Source organism: Protopterus annectens, chromosome 11.part0 (assembly GCF_019279795.1).
Source record: "Protopterus annectens isolate FY-2018-M chromosome 11.part0, PAN1.0, whole genome shotgun sequence".
In the NCBI taxonomy this organism is placed as follows: domain Eukaryota; kingdom Metazoa; phylum Chordata; order Ceratodontiformes; family Protopteridae; genus Protopterus; species Protopterus annectens.
In genome coordinates, this window is record NC_056745.1 from 41,637,172 (window position 1) to 41,662,928 (window position 25,757).

General features: G+C 38.2%; 1 protein-coding gene across 1 annotated transcript in view; it reads right to left on the reverse strand.

Annotated features, from left to right (window-relative positions):
• Window positions 1-25,757, reverse strand: part of TMEM117 (transmembrane protein 117) — a 1,211,924-nt gene that overhangs the window by 821,033 nt on the left and 365,134 nt on the right. Inside the window, exon 2 of the mRNA XM_044087408.1 lies at window positions 19,563-19,722. Within this exon, the coding sequence (XP_043943343.1) occupies window positions 19,563-19,722 (160 nt within the window). The remainder of the gene's footprint in view (window positions 1-19,562; window positions 19,723-25,757) is intronic.

Below are 25,757 nucleotides of genomic sequence, written 5' to 3' on the forward strand. Positions count from 1 at the left end.
GAGAAGAGAGAATGTATAGCTACCTAAGATCATATCTGTATATGTTCAAAATCCCTTTAGTATGAAAAGAAGTTTTGATGGATTCTCTCTATAAAAGGCAATTCTGCCTCTCCTTACAGTTTGTTTCACTCTAGAGACCAAAGACAAACAATCTTCTCAAAAAGAAAGAAGAACAATTACATGAAGATGAGGAATCATCTCTTAATTTTAGAAGATGGTGAAGCTCTTCGGTCATCCAAGCTTCCAGTCTCATTTTCACATGAGCAGAAAAATCTGATTCTGAAGGGCAAAAACCAGGATGGAAAGCAAAAAAGCATCATTATTTACTGAAAAACAAAGAAAAATGGGAGACCAGTTAGCAACCAAAATCTGAGAGTTCAGATAATGTGGGTATAAAACAGAAGATAGTATTGAGGGAAGTTTGACTACATACAAGCCCTGTATAATATGAATAGACAATAGTACCTAAGAAAAGCAGGAAAAATACAATTGCTATAAATGTGAAGGACTGATGGGGATAACCAAATCCACAGAGAGTGTCTACCTGACTGGCTCTTGGGTAAGAAGCTTATTACCTGGTAGTCCGTTGTGTAAAACACTGAGAGAACGTGCATAAAAGAGTTTCAAAAGTATATGTATCTAGGGGGGAAAGGAGGGCATCAGCAGTAACATTTTTTATCTCTAATTGTAAGTTCGACCACTAGGCAGTTAGGTCCCTACTCATAAGTATGTGGAGATGGGGACAAGTGGCTGAAAGAAGGTATGAAAGCTCTCTTAAAACAGAAGGGACCATCACCAGTCTTAGAACCAGGGTGACCTTTCCTATGCCTAATATAAGTAAGAAGGTAATGAACACAGTACGTCATGTTAGCTTGTATCCAAGCTTCGCCTGTAACTGCTACATACGGATCACGCTACAGAAGCAAAATGTAAAAAGGCTTCTGGCTTTCCAAAAAGTTATTCTTTCATTTTATAAATGTACTTCTAAACCAAAAAATGAAAATCATGGTAAAAGAACAACACTAGGTGATTATAAATATGCAGCAGTAATGGAGTCTAGGGCTACACTCAAACAGCCCTAGTTAGTAATACTGGTTCAACAGAGGGTACGTCACAAAACAAAAGCCAGGACTCTGCTGGAGAAAAGACAAAAGCATATGGAAAATGCTTAGAATTACAACACGGAAGGTAACCTATATGTACAGAGGTGAGAAGACTGAGTGCAGCATTGCTAAAGAAGGCAGGTTCTTACCGACAGGTCATATACAAGTGAAAACAGATAAACATCTTTAGGCCGCTCAACGACCCGCATTACTATGGGAAAGCCTAAAAAAGCTGACTGAAATACAGAGAACCACTTTGTCAAAATTTCACACACGGGGACTGCAACCTTAGAATCCTTGCAGTATAAACCCTCTCAAATGGATGACAGGTTCCACAGCGGTTAAGGTACAGAACTGAAGAGCACCCTAGTATGACTGAATTTTAGAATACCACCGTCCATCTCCCTCCCTGATGAGGGTGGAGTGAAACAAAAGGTAAAATGCAGAAGACAATAGAAAACTCAGACCAAAGAAAATTAGCAGTATATGCTATGCAGATAAAAGGGGCTATAAGATATCAGAGAAAACATGCAGACTAATAGTGCAGGATATTCAGGGAAATCTTTATGTTTCATAACTAAATTGGGGGAAAATTGACTGATCATTATCAAACGTTGGAATTAACTTTAGCATAAAAAAAGGCAATAACAAAAAATGCAGCAGAGATCAGGGGAAAAGCTACAAACCAGGCTGCTGAGTGACACAAAAATAGGTGTGGTAGGGTTAGAAAATGTAACTACATGAAGTGAATGAAGGGTAACTGTGATTAATGAAAAAGGCAAGAGGAAGAGATGTACTATGTAGATAAAAGAGAATTTAATAAAGGAGAGGGGGTTGAGCTTGGGACAAAAGTGCAGAAATCCACTATGTCCAGTGTGTGGTGATATTTCTCCTCAACATATAGTGAGAGAGGAGATGCTAAACTTCTTGCAACTTGCAGTTGATGGCTGCAGTAGACTGGCACCATTTAATTTATAGTCTCTGTTAACACAACAAGCCACTAAGCTAAAGTTTGCTTATGGTTACTCTGAAGCAGTCAAACAATTTCAGGGCTATATCAATGAGGTTTCCTTTAATTTTCTATAAACAAAAGGAAAACACAGATTAATGTAAAAAGATGATAACCATGGGGTTCAGAGTGCTTCTATTTATGCTTGCAAGTCTGCTGCTAAATACCTACAGGCCTGACAGGTGTCAAGTATGCCTTACTTTAAAGTTAACATTTTGCAAATAAAACTGTCATTGAGTAAGTTATGCTGTTACATTTCTAGTGAGTCAGTCACTGCTTCCCACAAGCATATTGTCATTCCTGTCAGTGCTGTAAGACTATTACCTGTCGTTACAGCAGACTTCCTCACACTCCTGAAATAAGTATTCATGTCACTGTTTTCAAAGTCAACTTGTGAAGTCCTGGAATAGATGCATACCTAAAAAACAAGCTGTCATGATCTGCTAAGCATGCATAATGAAATGGTGAGCATAGGCTGCCTAAAGCTGGAGTTATTAAGGAGTGTTTATAAAAAGTTATGAAAATGTGAGGCATTTTTCATGTTTGCATTAGTAATGAAGTGTGATACCATTGTGTTAAGGGTGCTGTATGCAAACAAACATGGTGGGTAATGTGAATACATTCTGATATATAAATAGTCTTTTGGTGAAGCAGTTATGACTATTACCTATATTTTCATAACTGCATTAATTTTATAAGATCTGTGTCAACTACAGGAGAACAAATGGTGCCATCTTATACAAAACATTATGGCACTGAATATTGCCACTGACACTTGCCATCTAACCCATGTGGTTTTGTGGATTAGTACTGTTGGCTGGGATGCCTTCTCTACAGAGTCTGCCTGGGTTTTCTCTGGGTGCCCGTTTCCTCTCGCATGTAGGAGGCTGACTGAATACCCTAAACTGGCCATGGGTGTAAGCGTGCATGCAAGTATGTGGTATGGAAGAACAACCGTGGCAGGACTAGCCTTGGCTGTAGATGAATGTCACTGCTGAAGTGACACCCCAATCCCATGTGCACAAATGGGAAAAGGGGTTTTGGAAGCGTGGATAGATTGTTTTGAAAGATTGTGAAAATATTCTATGATTAATTTGCATAGATTCTGCAATGACAGAAAACACACCAATATCATGCCCTCTTCTTGCCATACATCTTTGGAAAGCTCCCAAACAGGTGAACAATTTGATCAATGATTTTTTTGGATCTAGTTTGCAAGTTTACAGAGATAACTCTTTGTTTGAGCATAACACTAGTAATTCTGACAACAAAGATACAATGTTTCTTTTACAAATCTGCAGTATAACATCAGCATGTATATATAGACCTTCCATACTAACACACGTGTGAAGCCTATGGTCTGCCATATTATTTATACTTGATATTGTAAATCTTTTGAAATGTATTTTCACTGGAAGATTTGGGGAAAAGTTATCAGGAAGCAAATTGTTTCATGGCTTAGCAAACATCAGGAAGCAAAGGTGTTACTTAATTCTGCTGTTGCTCAGGATTAAATGAGTTAAGCAGAATCCTTAAGTCTTCTTGTGTTTAAAGGAAAGTTTGCTGAAACTGATTTTGTCATCCTGATGCCTTTACTTTGCATTTTCAGTATTCACGCTGTGGCTGCTTTCTCCTTCACAAGAGTAATTCACTTAAGTTGAGAAATTCAGTCTGAAGTAATTTAAGTTGGAATACGGGAGTAGGGCGTGCGCTTTAAGTTGGAATACCGGAACAGAAAATCATCTTTGGAGTGAGCAACATGGACTAAGTCACATAATTAACTACCACATGAATTGCCTTTAGTAAAAACATGGCTAGCATTAGATATTGTCACAAGGACACTAATAATCCAAATAGCAGATGCCTCATATATGCATACATTTCCATTTATTTATCAAGGAAATAGTTAACTATTTCCATAGGTATACATGTAACAATACAATGCAAGGCAGCAGGTGTTTCAGGAATGTACAGAGTGTGTCAAGCAGCACCTTCCATTGTAATGAACTATGAGTGGGATTCATAAATGGTATGCAGTCGCAGAAAGCTGATACTTAGCCTGAGCTACCAGAACCCCACGCAATTCATGAAGACTCTCTAAGACACTGGAGTGGTGCCACATACCATTCTGACTGATAGGCATGCAAATGAAGATCCACATCAAGTTCACAATTCTCAATTGTGTGAATGACACTGTGCAGTACTGGCTGGAATTTATGGGTTTACAGTTGGAGATGTAGGGCATCCAAATCTACATATCTGCAGACAATGTCCTAAAAACAATAATGCACCTCTCAGAACAACTCAGCTAAATACTTGCATCACCACAGACTGATATAAAACATTTAAAATCTTACAGTTTAAGAAATGGGTGCAGTGCTGCATCGCCTCATGTCCTGTACAATGCAAATACACTGCCATAGCCACTCCCAAATCTAATACAATGCAAGCAAATACAATGTCATAACCACTCCAAAATACGATACAATGCAAGCAAATACACTGTCATAGCCACTCCCAAATCTAATACAATGCAAGCAAATACAATGTCATAACCACTCCAAAATACGATACAATGCAAGCAAATACACTGTCATAGCCACTCCCAAATCTAATACAATGCAAGCAAATACAATGTCATAACCACTCCAAAATACGATACAATGCAAGCAAATACAATGTCATAACCACTCCAAAATACGATACAATGCAAGCAAATACACTGTCATAACCACTCCAAAATACGATACAATGCAAGCAAATACACTGTCATAACCACTCCAAAATACGATACAATGCAAGCAAATACAATGTCATAACCACTCCAAAATACGATACAATGCAAGCAAATACACTGTCATAACCACTCCAAAATACGATACAATGCAAGCAAATACACTGTCATAACCACTCCAAAATACGATACAATGCAAGCAAATACACTGTCATAACCACTCCAAAATACGATACAATGCAAGCAAATACACTGTCATAACCACTCCAAAATACGATACAATGCAAGCAAATACAATGTCATAACCACTCCAAAATACGATACAATGCAAGCAAATACTATGTCATAACCACTCCAAAATACGATACAATGCAAGCAAATACAATGTCATAACCACTCCAAAATACGATACAATGCAAGCAAATACAATGTCATAACCACTCCAAAATACGATACAATGCAAGCAAATACACTGTCATAACCACTCCAAAATACGATACAATGCAAGCAAATACACTGTCATAACCACTCCAAAATACGATACAATGCAAGCAAATACACTGTCATAACCACTCCAAAATACGATACAATGCAAGCAAATACAATGTCATAACCACTCCAAAATACGATACAATGCAAGCAAATACACTGTCATAACCACTCCAAAATACGATACAATGCAAGCAAATACACTGTCATAACCACTCCAAAATACGATACAATGCAAGCAAATACAATGTCATAACCACTCCAAAATACGATACAATGCAAGCAAATACACTGTCATAACCACTCCAAAATACGATACAATGCAAGCAAATACGTTGCCATAACCACTCCAAAAGCTGATACAATGCAAGCAAATGCAATGTCATAACCACTCCAAAATCCGATACAATGCAAGCAAATACTATGTCATAACCACTCCAAAAATCAGATACAATGCAAGCAAATACTATGTCATAACCACTCAAAAATGCAATACAATGCAAGCAAATGCTATCTCATAATCGCTCAAAAATCTGATACAATGCAAACAAATACAATGTCACAACCACTCCAAAATCTGATACAATGCAATCAAATACACTGTCATAACCACTCCAAAATCTGAGAAACAAACACAGCAAAACATAAAATGAATAACAACTCATTCAATGCATAACAGAGGCACACGAAGCACTTTAAATTATTTTAAAATGTATTGTTCAAATATAAGATACATTTTAGGTAAAATATTTATTCTAGCTACCTGCACACTATAAGGCATTTCATGCACTACAACAGCAATACTTTATGTATCTCTGGCAGAGGACTGCGACTTAATACAGACCACCAACCGGTACAGCTAGTTAGACAGGCTTACGTTTGTGATGGGAAGGAAAGGACAAGAACATGTATTAAATAAGATGATACCACAGTGTATTGAACATGTATTAAATAAGATGATACCACAGTGTATTGAACATGTATTAAATAAGATGATACCACAGTGTATTGAACATGTATTAAATAAGATGATACCACAGTGGATTGAACATGTATTAAATAAGATGATACCACAATATAATGAATATGTATTAAATAAGATGATACCACAGTGTATTGAACATGTATTAAATAAGATGATACCACAGTGTATTGAACATGTATTAAATAAGATGATACCACAGTGTATTGAACATGTATTAAATAAGATGATACCACAGTGTATTGAACATGTATTAAATAAGATGATACCACAGTGTATTGAACATGTATTAAATAATATGATATCACAGTGTATTGAACATGTATTAAATAAGATGATCCCACAATGTATTGAACATGTATTAAATAAGATGATACCACAATATAATGAATATGTATTAAATAAGATGATACCACAGTGTATTGAACATGTATTAAATAAGATGATACCACAGTGTATTGAACATGTATTAAATAAGATGATACCACAGTGTATTGAACATGTATTAAATAAGATGATCCCACAATGTATTGAACATGTATTAAATAAGATGATACCACAATATAATGAATATGTATTAAATAATATGATATCACAGTGTATTGAACATGTATTAAATAAGATGATACCACAGTGTATTGAACATGTATTAAATAAGATGATACCACAGTGTATTGAACATGTATTAAATAAGATGATACCACAATGTACTGAACATGTATTAAATAAGATGATACCACAGTGTATTGAACATGTATTAAATAAGATGATACCACAATATAATGAATATGTATTAAATAATATGATATCACAGTGTATTGAACATGTATTAAATAAGATGATACCACAGTGTATTGAACATGTATTAAATAAGATGATACCACAATATAATGAATATGTATTAAATAATATGATATCACAGTGTATTGAACATGTATTAAATAAGATGATACCACAGTGTATTGAACATGTATTAAATAAGATGATACCACAGTGTATTGAACATGTATTAAATAAGATGATACCACAGTGTATTGAACATGTATTAAATAAGATGATACGACAATGTATTGAACATGTATTAAATAAGATGATACCACAGTGTATTGAACATGTATTAAATAAGATGATACCACAGTGTATTGAACATGTATTAAATAAGATGATACCACAGTGTATTGAACATGTATTAAATAAGATGATACCACAATGTACTGAACATGTATTAAATAAGATGATACCACAATGTACTGAACATGTATTAAATAAGATGATACCACAATGTATTGAACATGTATTAAATAAGATGCTACCACAGTGTATTGAACATGTATTAAATAATATGATACCACAGTGTATTGAACATGTATTAAATAAGATGATACCACAGTGTATTGAACATGTATTAAATAAGATGATACCACAATATAATGAATATGTATTAAATAATATGATACCACAGTGTATTGAACACGTATTAAATAATATGATACCACAGTGTATTGAACATGTATTAAATAAGATGATCCCACAATGTATTGAACATGTATTAAATAAGATGATACCACAGTGTATTGAACATGTATTAAATAAGATGATACCACAGTGTATTGAACATGTATTAAATAAGATGATCCCACAATGTATTGAACATGTATTAAATAAGATGATACCACAGTGTATTGAATATGTATTAAATAAGATGATACCACAATGTACTGAACATGTATTAAATAAGATGATACCACAGTGTATTGAACATGTATTAAATAAGATGATACAACAGTGTATTGAACATGTATTAAATAAGATGATACCACAGTGTATTGAACATGTATTAAATAAGATGATCCCACAATGTATTGAACATGTATTAAATAAGATGATACCACAGTGTATTGAACATGTATTAAATAAGATGATACCACAATGTATTAAACATGTATTAAATAATTTTAGTGACTTAAGTGCCAAGACCATTTCTGTATTTTACTGACTGCCAGATATAGGCAAAGACTGTTAACAGCAGCCCATGATTTAGGTTTACTGTTAAAAAATAATGATATTTTTCAAAGAATCGTGTTATATTTTGTATGTCACAAGACAGAGAATAACGCATGCATTTTACATGAATATTAGTGTTCACAGGTATATGTGCTATGTTTTTTATTACTGTAATAATACAGATATTTGTGATCATAAAGTGACAATCCTGTTCACAGGTAGGTGATATTGTCACTGCTGTTTGTCTGACATCGCCCTGTATGCAGGCAATCCTATCAGACTCACAGGGAGCACAATGACGGTATTTGTTTTATTGCATCACATCATTTACCAGATACAAAAATTCAATTTATCTGTGATGATTAAATTAACTTAGCATTTACCATCAGTGAGGTGATATTATGATTGGGTGATTTTATAAAATGGTGACACCAGGACACATGCATATGAGTTTCTAAATGTGTGCGCCCTAAGTACTTTTGTAATTAGAAACAATACAGTTTCAATTTTAACTTTAAATTTATTTATTTGCAGACAATCTTGGATTTTTCATCCATAGTCCATACCACAAGGGCAAAGATAAATGCAATATATATGGGCATTTTACAGAAGTCAATCAATCAGCATGTTTTTAGGAGGTGGGAGGAAACTGGAGTACCCAGAGAAAACTCATGCTGACATGGACAGAATATGTAAACTCCACACATATGGTGACTAGAAAAAAAAGAGGGTTGGCATGAATTTGTTTAGCCTTATACCTCCCAAAGTATAGGTGATACATATTTTTAAGTAGTGGCAGACAGGTGGATGCTGGGACATTTTGTGTTTTGCCTATTAAGAGCTCTGCAGATTACCTAGCAATGGAGCACCCAGAATGCGTCCTAATGACTGTAGTGCCACCCTGCCTGCTGTGCAATAATTCAACATTAAACTGGATGTGATTATGTTATGTTTACAACCCTAAAATCACTACAGTGAGTCATTGCATATGCTGCTTGTCACAGTTAGCTTAAATTATGCAGTATTTACTATACATTAGTGATCCACTGAGAAGCTCACCTGCATCTAAGGATATACAACACATACACACCCTGCTAACAATAACAGTATCAAAGCAGGGCACATTCTTGTTTGTAAGGGTGTGAACATTAGACCATGCTTGTCAGAAAAAGACTTCTGAACACCTGCTGTGAGGCTAGCAGGAACTCATTATGATTTAGTGGTATTTCATCAATAAAGTAACCTGACTACCTTTGGAAAGAGCAGCATATCAATTTATACTGAAATTGTATTCAATAAATGAAGAAAAGAAATAGTTTTTTTTTTCAAAAAAATTCAATAATGACCATAATTTCGCAGACATTTGGCCATTTCCATGAACTGTCAATGCAAAAATAAATCTTTGTATAACTTTGCTCCTCCCCACATATATGACATTTTTCATAAAGGTGGAAACACCCACACACAAATCAGCTCCAAAGCTATTTATCTTGGCAAAAGGGATACGGTGAATTCAAAGAATCAGCTTCTTGCAAAATCCATTATGCTGGAAGAGAAGCCACATAGATGTTTTATACCAGTTAGGGCCCCCCTGAGGAATCATGATCAATACGAGCTACCTAATTTATACCACCCCTGACAATGGCTTGTTCATTCCACTAAAAAAATTACGATGTGCCAATACGGTCTCACCAGTACAACAATTCCTTGACTTTCCTGTTCAAATTACACTAGGCTAATTTGCATATACTGATCAATTTAAAAAAATTATGCAACTTCAGATAAAAAAAGGAAAACAACAAAATAAAGAACAGTCACTTTAACTTTTCTCCTTCTCTTACTCTGCTTTTACTTTGAGACATAGTGCTATTACAGGACAACTTTCTAACAAGTTGAAATTAGAAATCCAACATGACACACGTTAACTATATGCAAGCATGTGTATTTATATTTATTGAGATATATAGATATATTTATATTAACCAATATAGATAGATATCAGAAAGCCATAAGCCAGTTGTTCAATATGGCAAACAATTTGAGTAAAGCACACAAAAGGATACCGAGTTCTGTTTATCAATATGATGATACTCAGTTATAACATTTTCGTCCATTAAATGTCATCTTAAAAATATCCAAGGAAATTAATTGCAATAAAGAATAAAATTAAAAGAGGCTTCCAGTCAGTAGGGAAGTTCTAGTCCTTAAGAGCTTAACTAAGCAGATTTAAACCAGCAATTTTAGTGCAACACCAGTAACCGTAACCAATGAAAAGTTACACTGAAGTCAGACTATAAACATAAAAAGAACATTACGACACTGGTGGTTCAGAGTGAAGCAAATGTCTTGTAACCACCATCAGATGCAGCACTTAATGCAAATAAGAAAACCCATGCAAAGTTGAAACTGAAGGTATAACACCATTTTGTTTGCAGAAAATAATACGCTTTTCAACTTGTTTATTAAAACTGAAGGGTCTCTTTGTCTTCAGGAGTCTCAGTGTAAATACCTAAAACAATTCACTCTGGTTTGTGTTTTTCATGACTGCACTCTCTTAGTTTTGTTAACAAAAGATGACAAACCACTAAAGTGTTATTTGATTCTCTGGCAAACCCCTTTCCAAGATGAAGTCTTACCTTTATGGGTTAAAGAAAGCTACTTTCCTGACTACTTCCTGTGTATATTCTCATTCCTGAAGACCATTCAATATTCTGCATACCTTGACCCCCATAAATGCTTAAGTGAATTAACACCCATATGACTATCTCACTGGGCAGCCACGGTGGTGCAGTGGTTAGTATTGTGGCCTCACAGCAAGAGGTTCTCCGGTTCGATCCTCGGCTGGGGTGCCATCTGTGAGGAGTCTGCATGTCCTCCCTGTGGTCGCGTGGGTTTCCTCTGGGTGCTCCATTTTCCTCTCACATCCCAAAGACATGCGGCAGGTGGATTGGACACTCTAAATTGGCCCTAGGTGTGAGTGCGTGTGTGTGTGTGTACCTTCTGTGGAAGGTTGGGCGCCGGACTGGCAACTCGACACTGTAAAACTCCACTGCCAATCATGAGTGGACAGGTGATCCGCTGTGGCGACCCCTAATCGGGAAAAAGCCGAAATGAAGAAGAAGAAGACTGTCTCACTGCAAAGCATCTGTAGACAAGTGATACTTTAAAAGCACATTGTGCAATATCTTGTCAAAACTAAATCTCAGGTCAGCGATTTTCTTATTAATATAACACTCAGTTTCTCTCTGCTTGGGTTTTTACAGCACAGATTTCTGGCAGTGCATGTAACCATTCCTTTTATTTAGATTGTTTATGAAAGTGAAACTCACCTCTGAAACAAAAGTCCTCTGATCTTGAGAGTATCAGAGAGCACAAATAAGGTCAGTGTCGTGCTCAACATCACAGAATATGCAAGAAGATTTTAAAAACTCAAATCTAGGGTTGCAAAATGTTCTAACGTTGCACCTCACTATTTTTATAAATACTGATGCTCACAATTCCTGGGTCAAAATCAAATCTCCCCTCCATCCTCCCAGTTGGGTTTGCATTCCCCAGTTAAACAACATCTCTACAGCTCAGTCATATATCCAAAAAACATGGTTGAGCACTGGAGGCAATGCTGCTCTCTACTGATGAATTGGGGGTTTTAGTCTGAAGCCCAAACCATCCCTACTGTGCACACCAAGTTTCATGCTCAAGCTTCAGAGTGTAACAGGCATTACTGAGGTTCCTATCTCAGGAGCAAGCTCTACAGTTTTCATGAGGGTTCTGGCACAAAAAAAGTAATTCATGAGAGAGAAGAGCAGACTACATCTCATCCCACTTCTGCCTCTCCTGCCTGGGTCACTACATGAACCCCGGTTGTTTGGGGGGCACAACAAGGACTTTATCCATTTACATGATTAGAACTAGTAGCACCCGATTGTATATGCTGCTGCAAATGCTTGTATATGTTAGTGAGAGCCCTCTTGCCTCATGGTATAAGCATGGGGTGTTACCACTGTAAGATGACATGTAAAGGTCACATGACACCACAACTACAAACATACAACACATTTAGCTTCAGAGCTTTTCCTACATTCAGACGTGCTTTAGAAAACTTCTGAATATCTAATATTGAAGAGATCTGTACTATGTCCTCATTGTGCGATTTCTGGACTTCTTTCGTAACTGTAAATGTATTCTTCTTCTCATACATGCAAGTGTTTATAAACATGCTGGGCATACTGTGAATGTAAGACTACCACCACCAGCATTTATTGTGATTTAAAGGCTTGTTTTTTCACATACTGTACTTATTTGACTGCCTGCACCTTTAAAAAGTTGTTTTTTGTTTAATTTGTTTAGCTGTTGTAGGCTACACACTAAAGTGCGATAGACGTTTCTGATCGTTTGTAGTAATTTAAAGCTATTTTAAGTGTATTTTTTACTGTTTTTGCCTTATCTTTAAAAAAAAAAAAAAAAAGTCCTTGTTTCCCGCCTTTCTAAGCTAGTATAGTCCAGTTTTCAGGCTAGTGCTGAATTTAGGGCTGTGTTACAAGTTTCTGAGCTGCCCATACCTTACTTGGATAGAAGGAAGTTCTCTGTTCACCTGTGAGAGAGGGGAGCTTTGAGCAGCCTATCTTTCCCTGGAGGAGTGGTTCCAGCCCAGAAGTTAGTAGTTTATTTGCCATTTTGGGCTAATTTCTATCTCTTTCATTTTCCTGCTATAAAAACCGCATTTGCACGGTTTTGTGCGCCGGGCAGCGCCTGTTAGCTACGGTTAAATTATTCCCAGCTCCACTAAGTCCCCTTCAGTTTTCCCCTTGAAACTAGTCTAACTCTCAACCTAAGCACTCAAAAAGCATCCTACAGCCCAGCACTTGCTCAAACCTAATAGCAAGCACTAATATACCCTGACACTTGATTGCCCAGCAGGGCAAGGCTCTTTATTCACCCCTCACCAACCAAGCGACTAAGCAGTTCACCCTACTATTCAGGCATGACCAAAGGTCAATTTCAGGTGTACTCTCCAGTCCAGCTGCTGAATATGGGTATCCTGAGGCAATGATACAACTGCCTCATGAACACAGACAACCCTCTCCTCCTACCACAAAACACTAACATATGCGAGAGATGCAATTATACAGCCAAACTGGAGGCTAAGCTATCTTCCCCCAAGACTGGAACAGACAGTCAAGAGGAAAAAGTTAACACTTGCGCCACACCTCCAGCCACACATAGATCTACTAAACCAGCACTGGCAAAAAATACACATAAATACACAAAATCATACTCGGAGGCTCTAAATAAAATACAAACACATCAGAGACCTCCAAAGCAGACACCCAAACAACCTGCACCTCCCGTCACAAACCAGACAACACATAAAACACAAAATCAGTGTGCCACACAATCACAGCCCTTAAGGTGAAATAACATACCTAACACACTAGTAATAGGTGACTTTATAGTCAGGCATGTCCCACTCACTAGGCTGGACAAGCAGAAGGTTACTGTTAGCTGCCTGTCGGAAGCCAGAATCCGCCACATAACACAAGCACTCAGGTCACTCCAGAGCAAGTACAACTATGACTGTCATTGTCCATGTTGGTGTGAATGACCTGAGACATACCTCCCTGGACTACATGAAGAGAGACACGGAAGAGCTCTCTGATCATGTAGCCCAGGCTGGTGTGACCCTGACCCTGAGTAGCATCCTGCCCTCACAAAGAATGATACCTCAGTATAAAGAAAAAAATATCAATTTCAACAATTGGCTAAGCTTCTGGTGTCATTCAAAGGGGATGAAGTGTCTGTCAGCCTGGGACAACATGCTTGACAGGCTGCATTGCTTCACAAGAGATGGCTTGCACCTGTCACCCTTAGGCTTTGGAATACTGGCCAAGGCTCTTGCTGCTCCCCTAGTGCATTTTTTAGGCAAGGCTCAAATGTCAAACCCACCTCCGTAAACAGCACAATTAACAAAAAACTGAGGCTTAAGCTACTAAACACCAGAAGTTTAAAATCTCAAAATGCACACACTCGAAGCACTCCTCAGTATGGAGAACGTCGACATCTGTACAGTAACTGAAACCTGGTTCAAGGACCCAGAGAGTACCCCAGCACTACCGGGCTATAACTCATACCACACATTTCGGCCACAGAATACGGACCGAAACACAAAAGGGGGGGGGGGCTAGCCTTATTCATCAAGGATACCTACACCTCCAGGTTAGTTGTGCAGCATGATACCTCTGAAATCATCCATGTGCAACTAACATCAGGCAAATCTGCAATGCAAATTGTGGCCTGCTACAGATCACCCTCCATGACCCAGGATCACCACTCCACCTTTCTGGAGACACTGGAAAACATGAAGGTCCTACCGAAAACCCTGATATTGGGTTCATGGGTAGGTACTAGGCTATCGCCCCTAGGGCCTATACAAGCCCAGCCAAAAAGGTACTCTAGCTTTTGCCACCCAAGAAAATTATTTTCCTGTGCCACTGTCGAGCAGAGCCACAGAGGTGATCCCTGGGGTGAATTTCCTATTTCCCATCCAATCATCAAGATTTTTCTTGAAGAGTGCTAATGAGGAGTTTTGTTTGATATAGATAGGTAGTTTATTCCAGAGTATGGTAAGTCTGTGGGACAGGAATCTGTCCCTCCGGCATGTTCTGTTCATTGTAGTGACAAGGTTTACGTCCCTAGAGCGTGTAGCTTGGGGGGATTGGGATTTTTTTAAGTGGAGCATGTCCAACAGCTCTGGGTATGACATAGCTTTGTATGTTAGGCAGAGATCACCTCTGACTAGGCGATATGTGACGGAGTAAAGCTGGAGTTTTTTGAGACGGCAATTTCAGTTACCCTACCATTAATTAGGAAAACGACTCTAGTACAAACTCCCAGGCCCAACGCTTCCTGGAATTCGTCAACTCAAATGCCCTGGATCAGCTGGTAAACACCCCTACCAGAGGTGAAAATATATTGGACCTGGTCATCAAAAACATGGGCGACAGGTGTTCCACACCAGAGGTCAACCCATCACTGGTTAGATCAGACCATAAACTAATCACTCTGGATGTCCACAACCCACCACCACCCCCAACTATGGAAACCACAGTAAAAAACTTTTCTAAAGAAAACTTCACCTTACTTAAGACAGAGGCGGTAAGTTTCACAGCCCCCACGCTAAAGGATAATGCTGCCCAAGATGCAGAAACCTTTACAAATGCACTCTATGAGCACCTACAAGGATGCATGGTCCGTGCCATCTCTAGCAAAACCAAGACTCACTCTTCTAAGAGAAGGAAACCAGTCTGGTGGACCCCTGCCATAAACAGGCTATACAATAGGAGGAGGAAGCTAATTCAGAAAAAAAGCAAATCCCAAGAAGGAAAGACATCCCTGATCAGTATCAGTAAGAAACTAAGGTCCCTCATAAAATCATCCAAGGCTAACTTCAAAAGAAAAATAGCCAAAGATTCAAAAGATAACCACAAAGCCTTCTTTAGCTATGTTAAGAATCTAAGTGTCAGTTCGCAAATATGCACTGAACTAGTGCAAAATAGCACAAAATATACTGAACCTATTGATATTGCCAACATCCTGGCAGACAGATTCAGTGCAAACTTCACCCCCCAAAAGGGCCCACAAAAATACTAGAAAAGTGTAGTGTTCCAGAATTCACAGACGCACAGGTAAAAACAGCCCTTTCAAAAGCCAAAAACACACTGTCAATGGGGCCAGATGGTGTCCCAGGCTGCGACTTGCATGAAATAAGAACAAACTAACCCCCCCACCTAAACACGCTGTTCAACCTCAGCCTCTCCACAGACTACGTGCCCATAGAATGGTGCACAGCAACGGTTATTCCACTTCACAAAGGAGGGGCCACAACTGACCCTGGTAACTATCACCCCATAAGCCTGACTAGCCTGGTCTGCAAGGCTATGGAGCACATCATCATGGAAGTCATTAACAAAGACATTGGGAATCTCTAAACACTTCATCCGACCCAGTTCAGCTTTGTTAAGGGCAGATCATGCCTACTAGGCCTGGTTGACTTCTTCGAGACAGTCACCAAGGCCATAGATGGAGGGAAAGGTGGTTCACACAGCCATCCTTGACCTGGTTAAGGCTTTTGACACCATTCCCCACTCAGGTATTACAGAAAAACTCATCAGCCTGAACATAAACCCCTACGTCACGAGATGGGTTGCCAACTGGCTTACAAACGGAACTCACACGGTAGGAATAGTGGGCTCCAGGTCCAACTCTAAACCAGTCACAAGTAGTGTCCTGCAAGGCTTGGTCCTGGGACCCCCACTGTTCAGCATATACTTCTCAGAAGTACAGGCAAACACAGGAGGACTATGGCTAACCAAGTTCGCCGATGACTGCAAACTGCTGACATGGACATCCTCCAAAAGGGCCTTACTGAGACGGACACCTAGTGTCAAAGTCATGGCCTCCAGCTAAATGCCAAAAACTCATAGTCATCCAGTTTGGGAAAAACAAAACACCCACGAATTACCACATAGGTGGCAGCCCCCTTAATACAGAAGAGGTAATAAGAGATCTGGGACTCAGGTAAATAGTAATCTCTCCTTTGACAATCATATTGCCAGATTAGTTAGGAAATCCTTCTATGTGGCCCATCTAATTACTAAAGGGTTCGCATTTAGAAATAAAGAGGTTATACTGCCCCTCTACCCGTCACTCATCAGACCCATCATAGAGTACAATGCCCCATTTGGGATGTACCTCACAAGACACTTCCAACAGCTGGAAAGACCACAAAAGTACCTCACCAAGAGGATTACTGGCCTCAAACATATGTCCTATGCAGCCTGACTGAAAAAACTCCGGCTGTACACAGTGGCATATCACTTACTCAAAGGTGATCTCTGCCTGACTTACAAAGCCATGTCCAACTCAGAACAGATGGACATGCGCCACCTAAAGAAATCCAAGTCACTGTGAGCCACCCGCTCTAGTGAGCTAAACCTTGCCACAACAATAAATAGAACATGCTGGGGGGATAGATTCCTGTCACAGAGACTCCCTGTGCTTTGGAACAAAATTCCAAACTACATTAGGCAGAGCCCCTCACTAACACTCTTCAAGAGAAACCTTGATGAGTGGATGGATAATAGAAAATACACCCCTGGGATTACTTCATTGGCTCTGTTTGACGGAGGATCAGTTAATTAATCAATGGGGCGGGGAAAGCCGACACATTCTGGCTAGGCTTATAAATGCCCTCGGGCAGATAGCCTAGTACCTACCTATGAACCTATATTTAAAGTCAATAATACAGTGGTAATATAAAATAATGTACTTTCTTATATGTGTTTGTACTGTTAAACATGTATTTTAGCATGAAACAATGTACATCACATAGTTCATTGATTGGATGATAAGAAATACATCAATTTTTCAGCAGATATAAGATAAGGGAAGTCATAAGCTGAAAAAACAAATGTAGTTTGCTTTATAAAGAAGTACCTTAAGCATATTATTAAGCAAAATGAAATTATTTTTTTCAGAAATGTGAATGTAGTATAACATTTTGTCATTATATTCCTCTTCACAGAATAAGAGACAGCTTATTATGTGCCTACTCTATACAATATATCTACAATCATCTTTCCAGCAAGCTCCTTTCATCTACTTTACATGGATTTACATGTTATTACTTAGAATCATTTCAAAGAATGAAACTTATTACAACAAAGTTTGTGGGAAGGCCAGTGTAATTATTCAACAGTGAGAACATGGGCATACACAGAGAGATCCAGATTCAGAACATGGTGATTAGCAGCAAGTAGGATTTGTGACTATAAGTACATAAAAATGGGTATCCGTGATTCATAAATTAAGTGATCCCTTAGTTTGACACTGTAAAAATCAAAAAAGCAGTGATATAAATGTGTGTGTTCTATGGACTCCCACTGTAATTCCAAGGACTAAAACTGGAATCCTGAGAACTGAGACAGTTTAGGAGTGACTTTTGGATATATTATATATATATATATATATATATATATATATATATATATATATATATATATATATATGGGTCCCCTTCACATGGTCAACTTTTCAGAAAGTCAACTGTCATATGGCTGAGACCATATGATCGACTTTCAAAAAGCCGACCATGGGGAACCCCTATCTTCATACAGTGCGGAATGGGAACATTTCTTCTTCTGCACTGTAGTGGGATCTCAGAGTTGGTATATTTAAGTTACGAGGGAATAGCCACCCATGGGGGTGCAGGGGGGGCTTGCCCCTCTGTTACAGTTGAAAGTTAAGTGTTTGGTGTGTTTTGTGTGTTTATTTTACATGGTCGGCCTTTCTAAAGTCGATCATATGGTTTTGGCCATATGAAAGTCGACTTTCTGAAAAGTCGACCATGTAAAGTAGACCCATTTTACATATATATATATATATATGTATATATATATATATATGCATACACACATACTAAGCCCAAAGCTATAGTACTTAAGAGTGTGACCACCATTCTGAGGTATACCACAGATAAAATGCAGACTAAACAGAGATATATTGGTCACAGCATCCCTCCATGTCAAGGATGCAGGGTGATTGCCCCCACCAAAAATGCTGGAATAATGAACCAGGTGAGTTTTATAATCTGCTCCTCTGCTGTTGAAAATGGACTTCACATTTCGGACATTCGGGACTCACAGAATATGCAGTCATAGTTGTGGTTAAGAATCATATGACTTGGCACAGTATTCTGAGGACATCGGCCTAATATTGTGAATAATAGTACTGTGTTTTGTGTTTCAATTGTAAGTTATTTATAAAATAGCTGGTCATTTACCAAGCTATACAGCCTGGCATACCAGCAACTTGACAAAAATGACACATCAGGCTGTCTGAAGCAATAAACAGCTCAGAGTGTGTCACATAAGTTGTCATGGGACTTTGCATGCCTCATCAAGCTGACTAACTAAATATTCATGAGGGTTCAATAGGGAGTCTTCTTTATGAGTGGTACTTGATAATTCAATATTGAGCTTGCAGCTTGGCAAAAGCTAACAGTAAGAAGCTTGGTGTTTCTGATGCAGGCTCAAATTCTTTTGAGAGAAAGAACAAAACTGTTGGATTGTTAAGAAATATACCAAAGTCCCAAATAAAGTTTGCCCATATGTCACAAACTAGGACTATATTACACTAAAATATCAGGAGCACAATTAAATTTTTTTAAGTAGGAAGGTGACTTACCTGCATGACAATAAGGAGGTCAAAGACCAAGATGAAGGATGCGAGAAAGGCTCTAGAAACTTCATCACTTGGCAAAAAGCCACGATTCAGCTTGTCCCAGCTGATCCAGTCAGTGGTGATAACTAGAACCACAACAGAGGTCAAGGATATCAGGACACTCCTGTGGGGAAATTAAAACACCATGTCAAGGGGCAGTAATGTTTAAGTCCAGTTTGTCTGTAAGATAAAATAAATATCAAATTCACTTATGACAAATATTTGTAGAGGTATGCTAAACAGAGTACATGACTAATTACATATACTAGGTGACAGAACTACAGTCAAAAAGTAAAACTGGTAAGCAACTGCTATCTAGGCAAAAGGGCATATGCCTTGGTCTATCATTTATATTCAGGCACACTTTTAAATATGCATAGAGTAATATATTCATCAGGAGAAACATCTTTGGAAGAAAATGATTTCACATAAATGGAACATGCATAGCAAAACTGCAGATAATGCCAACTAATAAACTTTGCCAGATGAAATTTGGAAGCAGAACAGTAAGAGTTTCAATGGGACTGAGGGTCAGCAGTCTGGCCTAATGGAAGTGTTGACCATAATGATGTCAGTATGATAAAAGATGTGGCACATGGGGCATCGTCAGAAACATGATCGCCAACTGTTAGAATATGTGTAATTGGTCAACAAAGCACTTTTTTCTATGGAGGTATCTATTCTTGGTTAGAGTCTGACCCAGCTCCAAGGTTCGAAGGTCTCAGAAATAATTACAGGATGTTTGCAGCTATTGGGAGGACTTACTTCCCCCTGAACAAAAGACTAAATTCAGAAAACTATACCAGTAAAGAAATTTTCTATTAAATGGCTTTTGAAGAAATAATTTCTGAATGGCTGCTTAAGGGGTCTATAGGCATACAATATGGGAAATGAGGCAGGAAACAGGTGGACATAAGCACATGGGTAAAAGGTGGGGGCAAGAGAATATTACAGGTATGAATACGAATGATGAGACCCAAGCAGAAAAGGACAATGAGGTTATGGTAGCAGTTTGTTTGTTTGTGTCTTTCGGCTTTTCCCGGTTAGGGGTCACCACAGTGGAACTCCGGTCCGCTAATGATTGGCAGTAGATTTTTACATGCTGGCTTGCTGAGCCTAACGCACAACCTTCAATGAAGGAATGCCCATTCACGCATGTCGCCACACAGAAGACGCTCTAACTGAGAATCGAACGGGCAATGTCTAACTGTGAGGCGACAACGCTACCGCAGCACCACCACCGCAGTGATTAGGTTATGGTAGCAGTGATGGCTAGTAAATAAAATGGTGCTCAGTAAATCAATGAGCAAAGTTGCTATTCCTTTACGGCCTACATATCTGACTTCACATAGTCATCACAGAATTACATCTACTGTGACTATCTCACTGAGGGAGCTCACATAATTATACATTGCAAACAGGAATGTTGGGCTACAGGACTTTATGTAGGGGAAGTTTATAAAAGTTCAAAAGAAAAGCGAGTAAAAATGTGGACGCTAAAGATGGCCATTTTATATTTACATAGAAATGGCATCTGTAAGAATGTAAAGGAACTTCAGATGCAGACATGGAGATATTTCTAAATCAATGTTTGGAGCTCGGAATGGAATGTGCTATGATGCCCATCATTACTCCCAATATGTGATGGGCACCACTATGTGTCATCCCCATGCTGGGCCAGTAATCAAGGAGCCTGAATCCTCACCACTGACACTGGAGAGGGATATGCACTTGGCATGCAAATGGATACTCTGTGTTTCCAGATGCAGACCTCTCTGCAACAAGTACAATTTCCCTTAAGAGCACACAGGGAATGCACTCAGCCCAGGGTCTGGATGTTTCTATATATCTCCCTCCAGATCCCCAGTAAGACTCCCCACTGGTACAGCTGTAGGGTTAGGTCCTTAGCCAAAGTGTCCAAGCCAAGTCCTCCAGCACCCTCTCTGTAAACCCAGTGCTTCGTGCCCCTGTCCCAAGTAGCTGACAAACACACACTGACAGATTTGACTTTTCATACACACATGCACCTGGGACAGGCTGGCACAAATGTACCTGCTGTGCCCCCTTCTGCCCAGAGTATAAGGTAGTTATCACTGCCACCAGACACTTCACAATCATCTACTCTAAGACCCTTAACAAAGGGTGCCCAATTATACTGTGCAATGGTAATACTAATACAAATGGTCGTAGTTCACCAAGATGGCTAGGCCTTCTAGAGTGGCCCACACAATATCACCAAATAAGTATAAGTACTCTCAAAGGTTAATACTTTCTAGAAAGGACAAGACACAATGAAAAGTTTAAATATATTTAATAATAGCTGATTTGACCTAGTGGTGTCTTGCTCTGACTGTAATAAATAATAAAAGAGCATGAAAATATTGAATATATATTCATAGTAAACCACAGAGTTCAAATTACAGAAAATATTGAAAACAACATTGATGGATACACTCATACAAATACAGAAAAACAGTCACTAAACTAAGCTTCACTATATTCCTGACTGAATCTAACAAAATTTACTGTTCTCTAATAACTTACATGGGCAAGGCAAGATAAAATACGTGAGCAGCCGTCAGCCCACCAAAAGAATACTCTATGCTCTGAGATTACTCCCTGTAAAATATAATATCTAAGATGACATGCAGAATGATCTCATCTGGTCACCTGACTCTAAGTTCTTCTCATTCTTTCTCTAAAATCTATTTCCCTCAATAAGCACGAAATCCAGTGGTTGCAGTCCTACCTGAATGGTAGACAACAGGCGGTACTATGGCAGGGCAGACTCTCCAGCCAGCTTCCTCTCACACTTGGTGTCCCTCAAGGCTCCATACTAGGCCCACTACTCTTCTCTATTTTTATCAACAACCTTCACACTGCTATCCCTAAAGCTACCTGCATTCAATATGCAGATGATTCCACTCTGATCTGCTCAGCCACCTTCCCATCTGAACAGCAAATCCTAACCCAAAATACATTTAACACTACTGAGTATTGGCTCACCAATCAATGCCTACTGCTGAACCCCAATAAAACTAAACTTGTACTCTTCACCCCCACTAGTAGATCTACCACACTTTCATTCTCTGTCCCATCTAACAATGGTACCACTATCTCCCCAGATCAATACACCAAACTTCTGAGGTTTATCATAGACAATAATCTCAAATTTGACCTACAGGTCAACAAAACCATACAGACCATCACTAAGAAGCTTGGATCACTGTATAGAAACAAGACATTTTTAACCCCACTAGCTAGGACTGCAATTGTCCAGTCACACCTACTCTCTACTCTTTTATATGCCTCACCTGTACTCTCAAACCTCAACAAATCCAAACTAGGTAAGCTGTGCTATAGCTACAAGCATATTGCCAGATTCGCCACTGGCTCCACCTATAGAACCCACCACTGCCAGAACCTGGAACAACTAGAGTGGCTAGAACTGCTCAGCTTAATTCAATTCAATCAGCTCTTAATAGCGCACAAAATTCTGTACCACCCTGAGGATACCCCCTCACTTATAAATACTATTAAGCCATATAGCAACTTGAGATCCCTACGGTCAGCCAGCAAACTACTGGTCCAAACCCCCAAAGCTAATAACTCTGCTGGTGAATCCCTGTTTGCCAGCTTTCTTGGCAAAAACTGGAATTTGTTGACAAACTATATACATATATATACATATATATACATATATGTATATATATATATATATATAAAGACTTTTGAGGATTGTATATATATATATTTATATATATATATATATATATATATATATATAAATGTATGTATATATATATATATATATATATATATATATGTATGTTTATATGTATGTTTATATATATTTATGTATATATATATATATATGTACACATATATATATATATATATATATATATATATATATACAATCCTCCAAAAGTCTCTTAAAAAAAAACCTCAAACAGTATCTCAGAGTGAACTGGCTTTACCCATGTACCAATCCTGATTAAGTTATAAACTGAAATCATAATCTGTAAATATCATAACATGCAACTACGTCACCAAGCACTATATCCAATGTGACGTCTCTTGCTTTTAATTGTGTCTGTCCATGAGAATTGTGAGTCCCTACTAGGGAACACTACTAAACCATTGTACATAATCACTTTGTTTTATATTTTCTAATGTTATCTAACGTCTTGTGTAATCTATGTAAGTTTGTCTATTTGGAGCTTTTCTCCACGGGCCTCCATTGAAAATGGACATGTATCCAGTCGGACTATCCCGGTAAACAAATGCAAAATAAATAAATACAATAAAAATAAGTTCCCACAATATCTCCTTTTGAAGTTTGAGACAGGACTTCAGCAGACTGCTACAATATGCATTTAGAGCTTTTATGGCAATGCCTAGGAGCCAGAAAAGTTTACAACACCCACCCCCTTTACAAAAATTCATAAATAATGGCTACTCCCAGACCTACCATCTCCGGACCTACTCAGCACTGTGGGGTAATGTTCAATGATTTAAAAGCTCATTTACACTTTCCTTATTTTTCTTAAAATAAGCCAGATGGGTAACCATTGCTGTGCCAGTGTCCTTGATTAAAACATATACATTTAATTCAGATACCATAATACATGTACATTTCTTTTCATTTCAGCAGGGTGCATTGTTGATACATTTTAACACAATTAACACAAACAAAGCTCACAAATACATTTTCAACACAAGCATCTGTACAAATCAGTTTGATATACAAATTACATATAATTATTTACAAAATTCCAGCTAGCTGTGCTGGCACAGGTCATACATCCACTGCCCTACTTCTCCCTGACATGTCTGGCAGTACCTCCTATCGCCACATGTGCTACAAAAGAAAGAGAAGGTCTAAGTCATAGTTAGAAGAATGCCTTTGCAGGTGTCTCTCCTTTGGTCCATTTTAGCTATAGCAAGAAAAACATATATATATATATATATATATATATATATATATATATATATATATATATGTGTGTGTGTGTGTGTGTGTGTGTGTGAGTATATTATATATGTATGTGAGTATAGATAGATAGATGTGTGTGTGTGTGTGTGTGTGTGTGTGTGTGTGTGTCTCTGCAAGATCACTTATGCATAATGGGCTGTTCAAGGGGGAAGATTTTGGTGGAGTCCTGTTATAACATTTTCATCTTAGGGAAGTAAAGGTACTATAGCTCCTGCAATTCTGGACTCTAGGCACTGTAAATGATAAATGAGTTCAGGACCCAGCCTACTCTGACCTATACCAGGGGCTCTTGCTAATGGTGGCAGGGGTGTATGTGCCCTTATTGGAGAGTGTGTACCTGCCATAAAGCTTAGGTCAATAAGCTACTGGCAAGCTGGTATCCATTTGCCCAGCTTGCTTAACATTGGAAAGCTCTGTTGAGCAAAAGCTGGATGCAAAACCAAACAACCTGCCAAATATGAGCTAAAAATTGCTACACTCAGCGCAGGTTCATTGACAGTATGAAGCTTGGAAGTGGATGACATGATGATATGGAGGAGGCTGGACATCTTTTGTATCCAGAAGACAAGGTGGAAGGGCAGTGCAGCAAAGCATCTTGGGTGGGGATCCAGAGTCTACTACTCAGGGGGAGAACAGGCTAAAAATTATGTGGGGATTGTGGTGAGAGAGATGCTTCAGAAGACAGTGAGAGATGTCATCAGAATTAGTGACAGACTGGCTAGGAAAATAATAACTAGAAATTGGATTTCAGATACACCTCCTTCGTTCAATGAATTTAAAAATGTTATGAATATAGTGTGCCATATGGAAATAAACACAATTAGGACTAGAACAAATAGAAAAACATCTTATTTTATTGTATGGGATAATTTACAAAATTTGTTAAAAAAATTTTAATTTCAATAGCATGGTATTTTAGTTTAATTAATTGATCTGATTGTAGTGGATGTCTTTGTAAATACTTTAGTTGTTTTGTTGAATATTATAATAATACCTATTTTAATTACTTGTATAAAATTGTTATGATATTTCTCTTATATGTTAAAACAATAAACCTGTTTTGAAAAAAAAAAAGAATTAGTGACAGACTCATGGCAATTCGACTTCAGTGCAAGGATAGGGCAGTATTCATAATCTCAGCCTATGCCCCACAGCAGGGT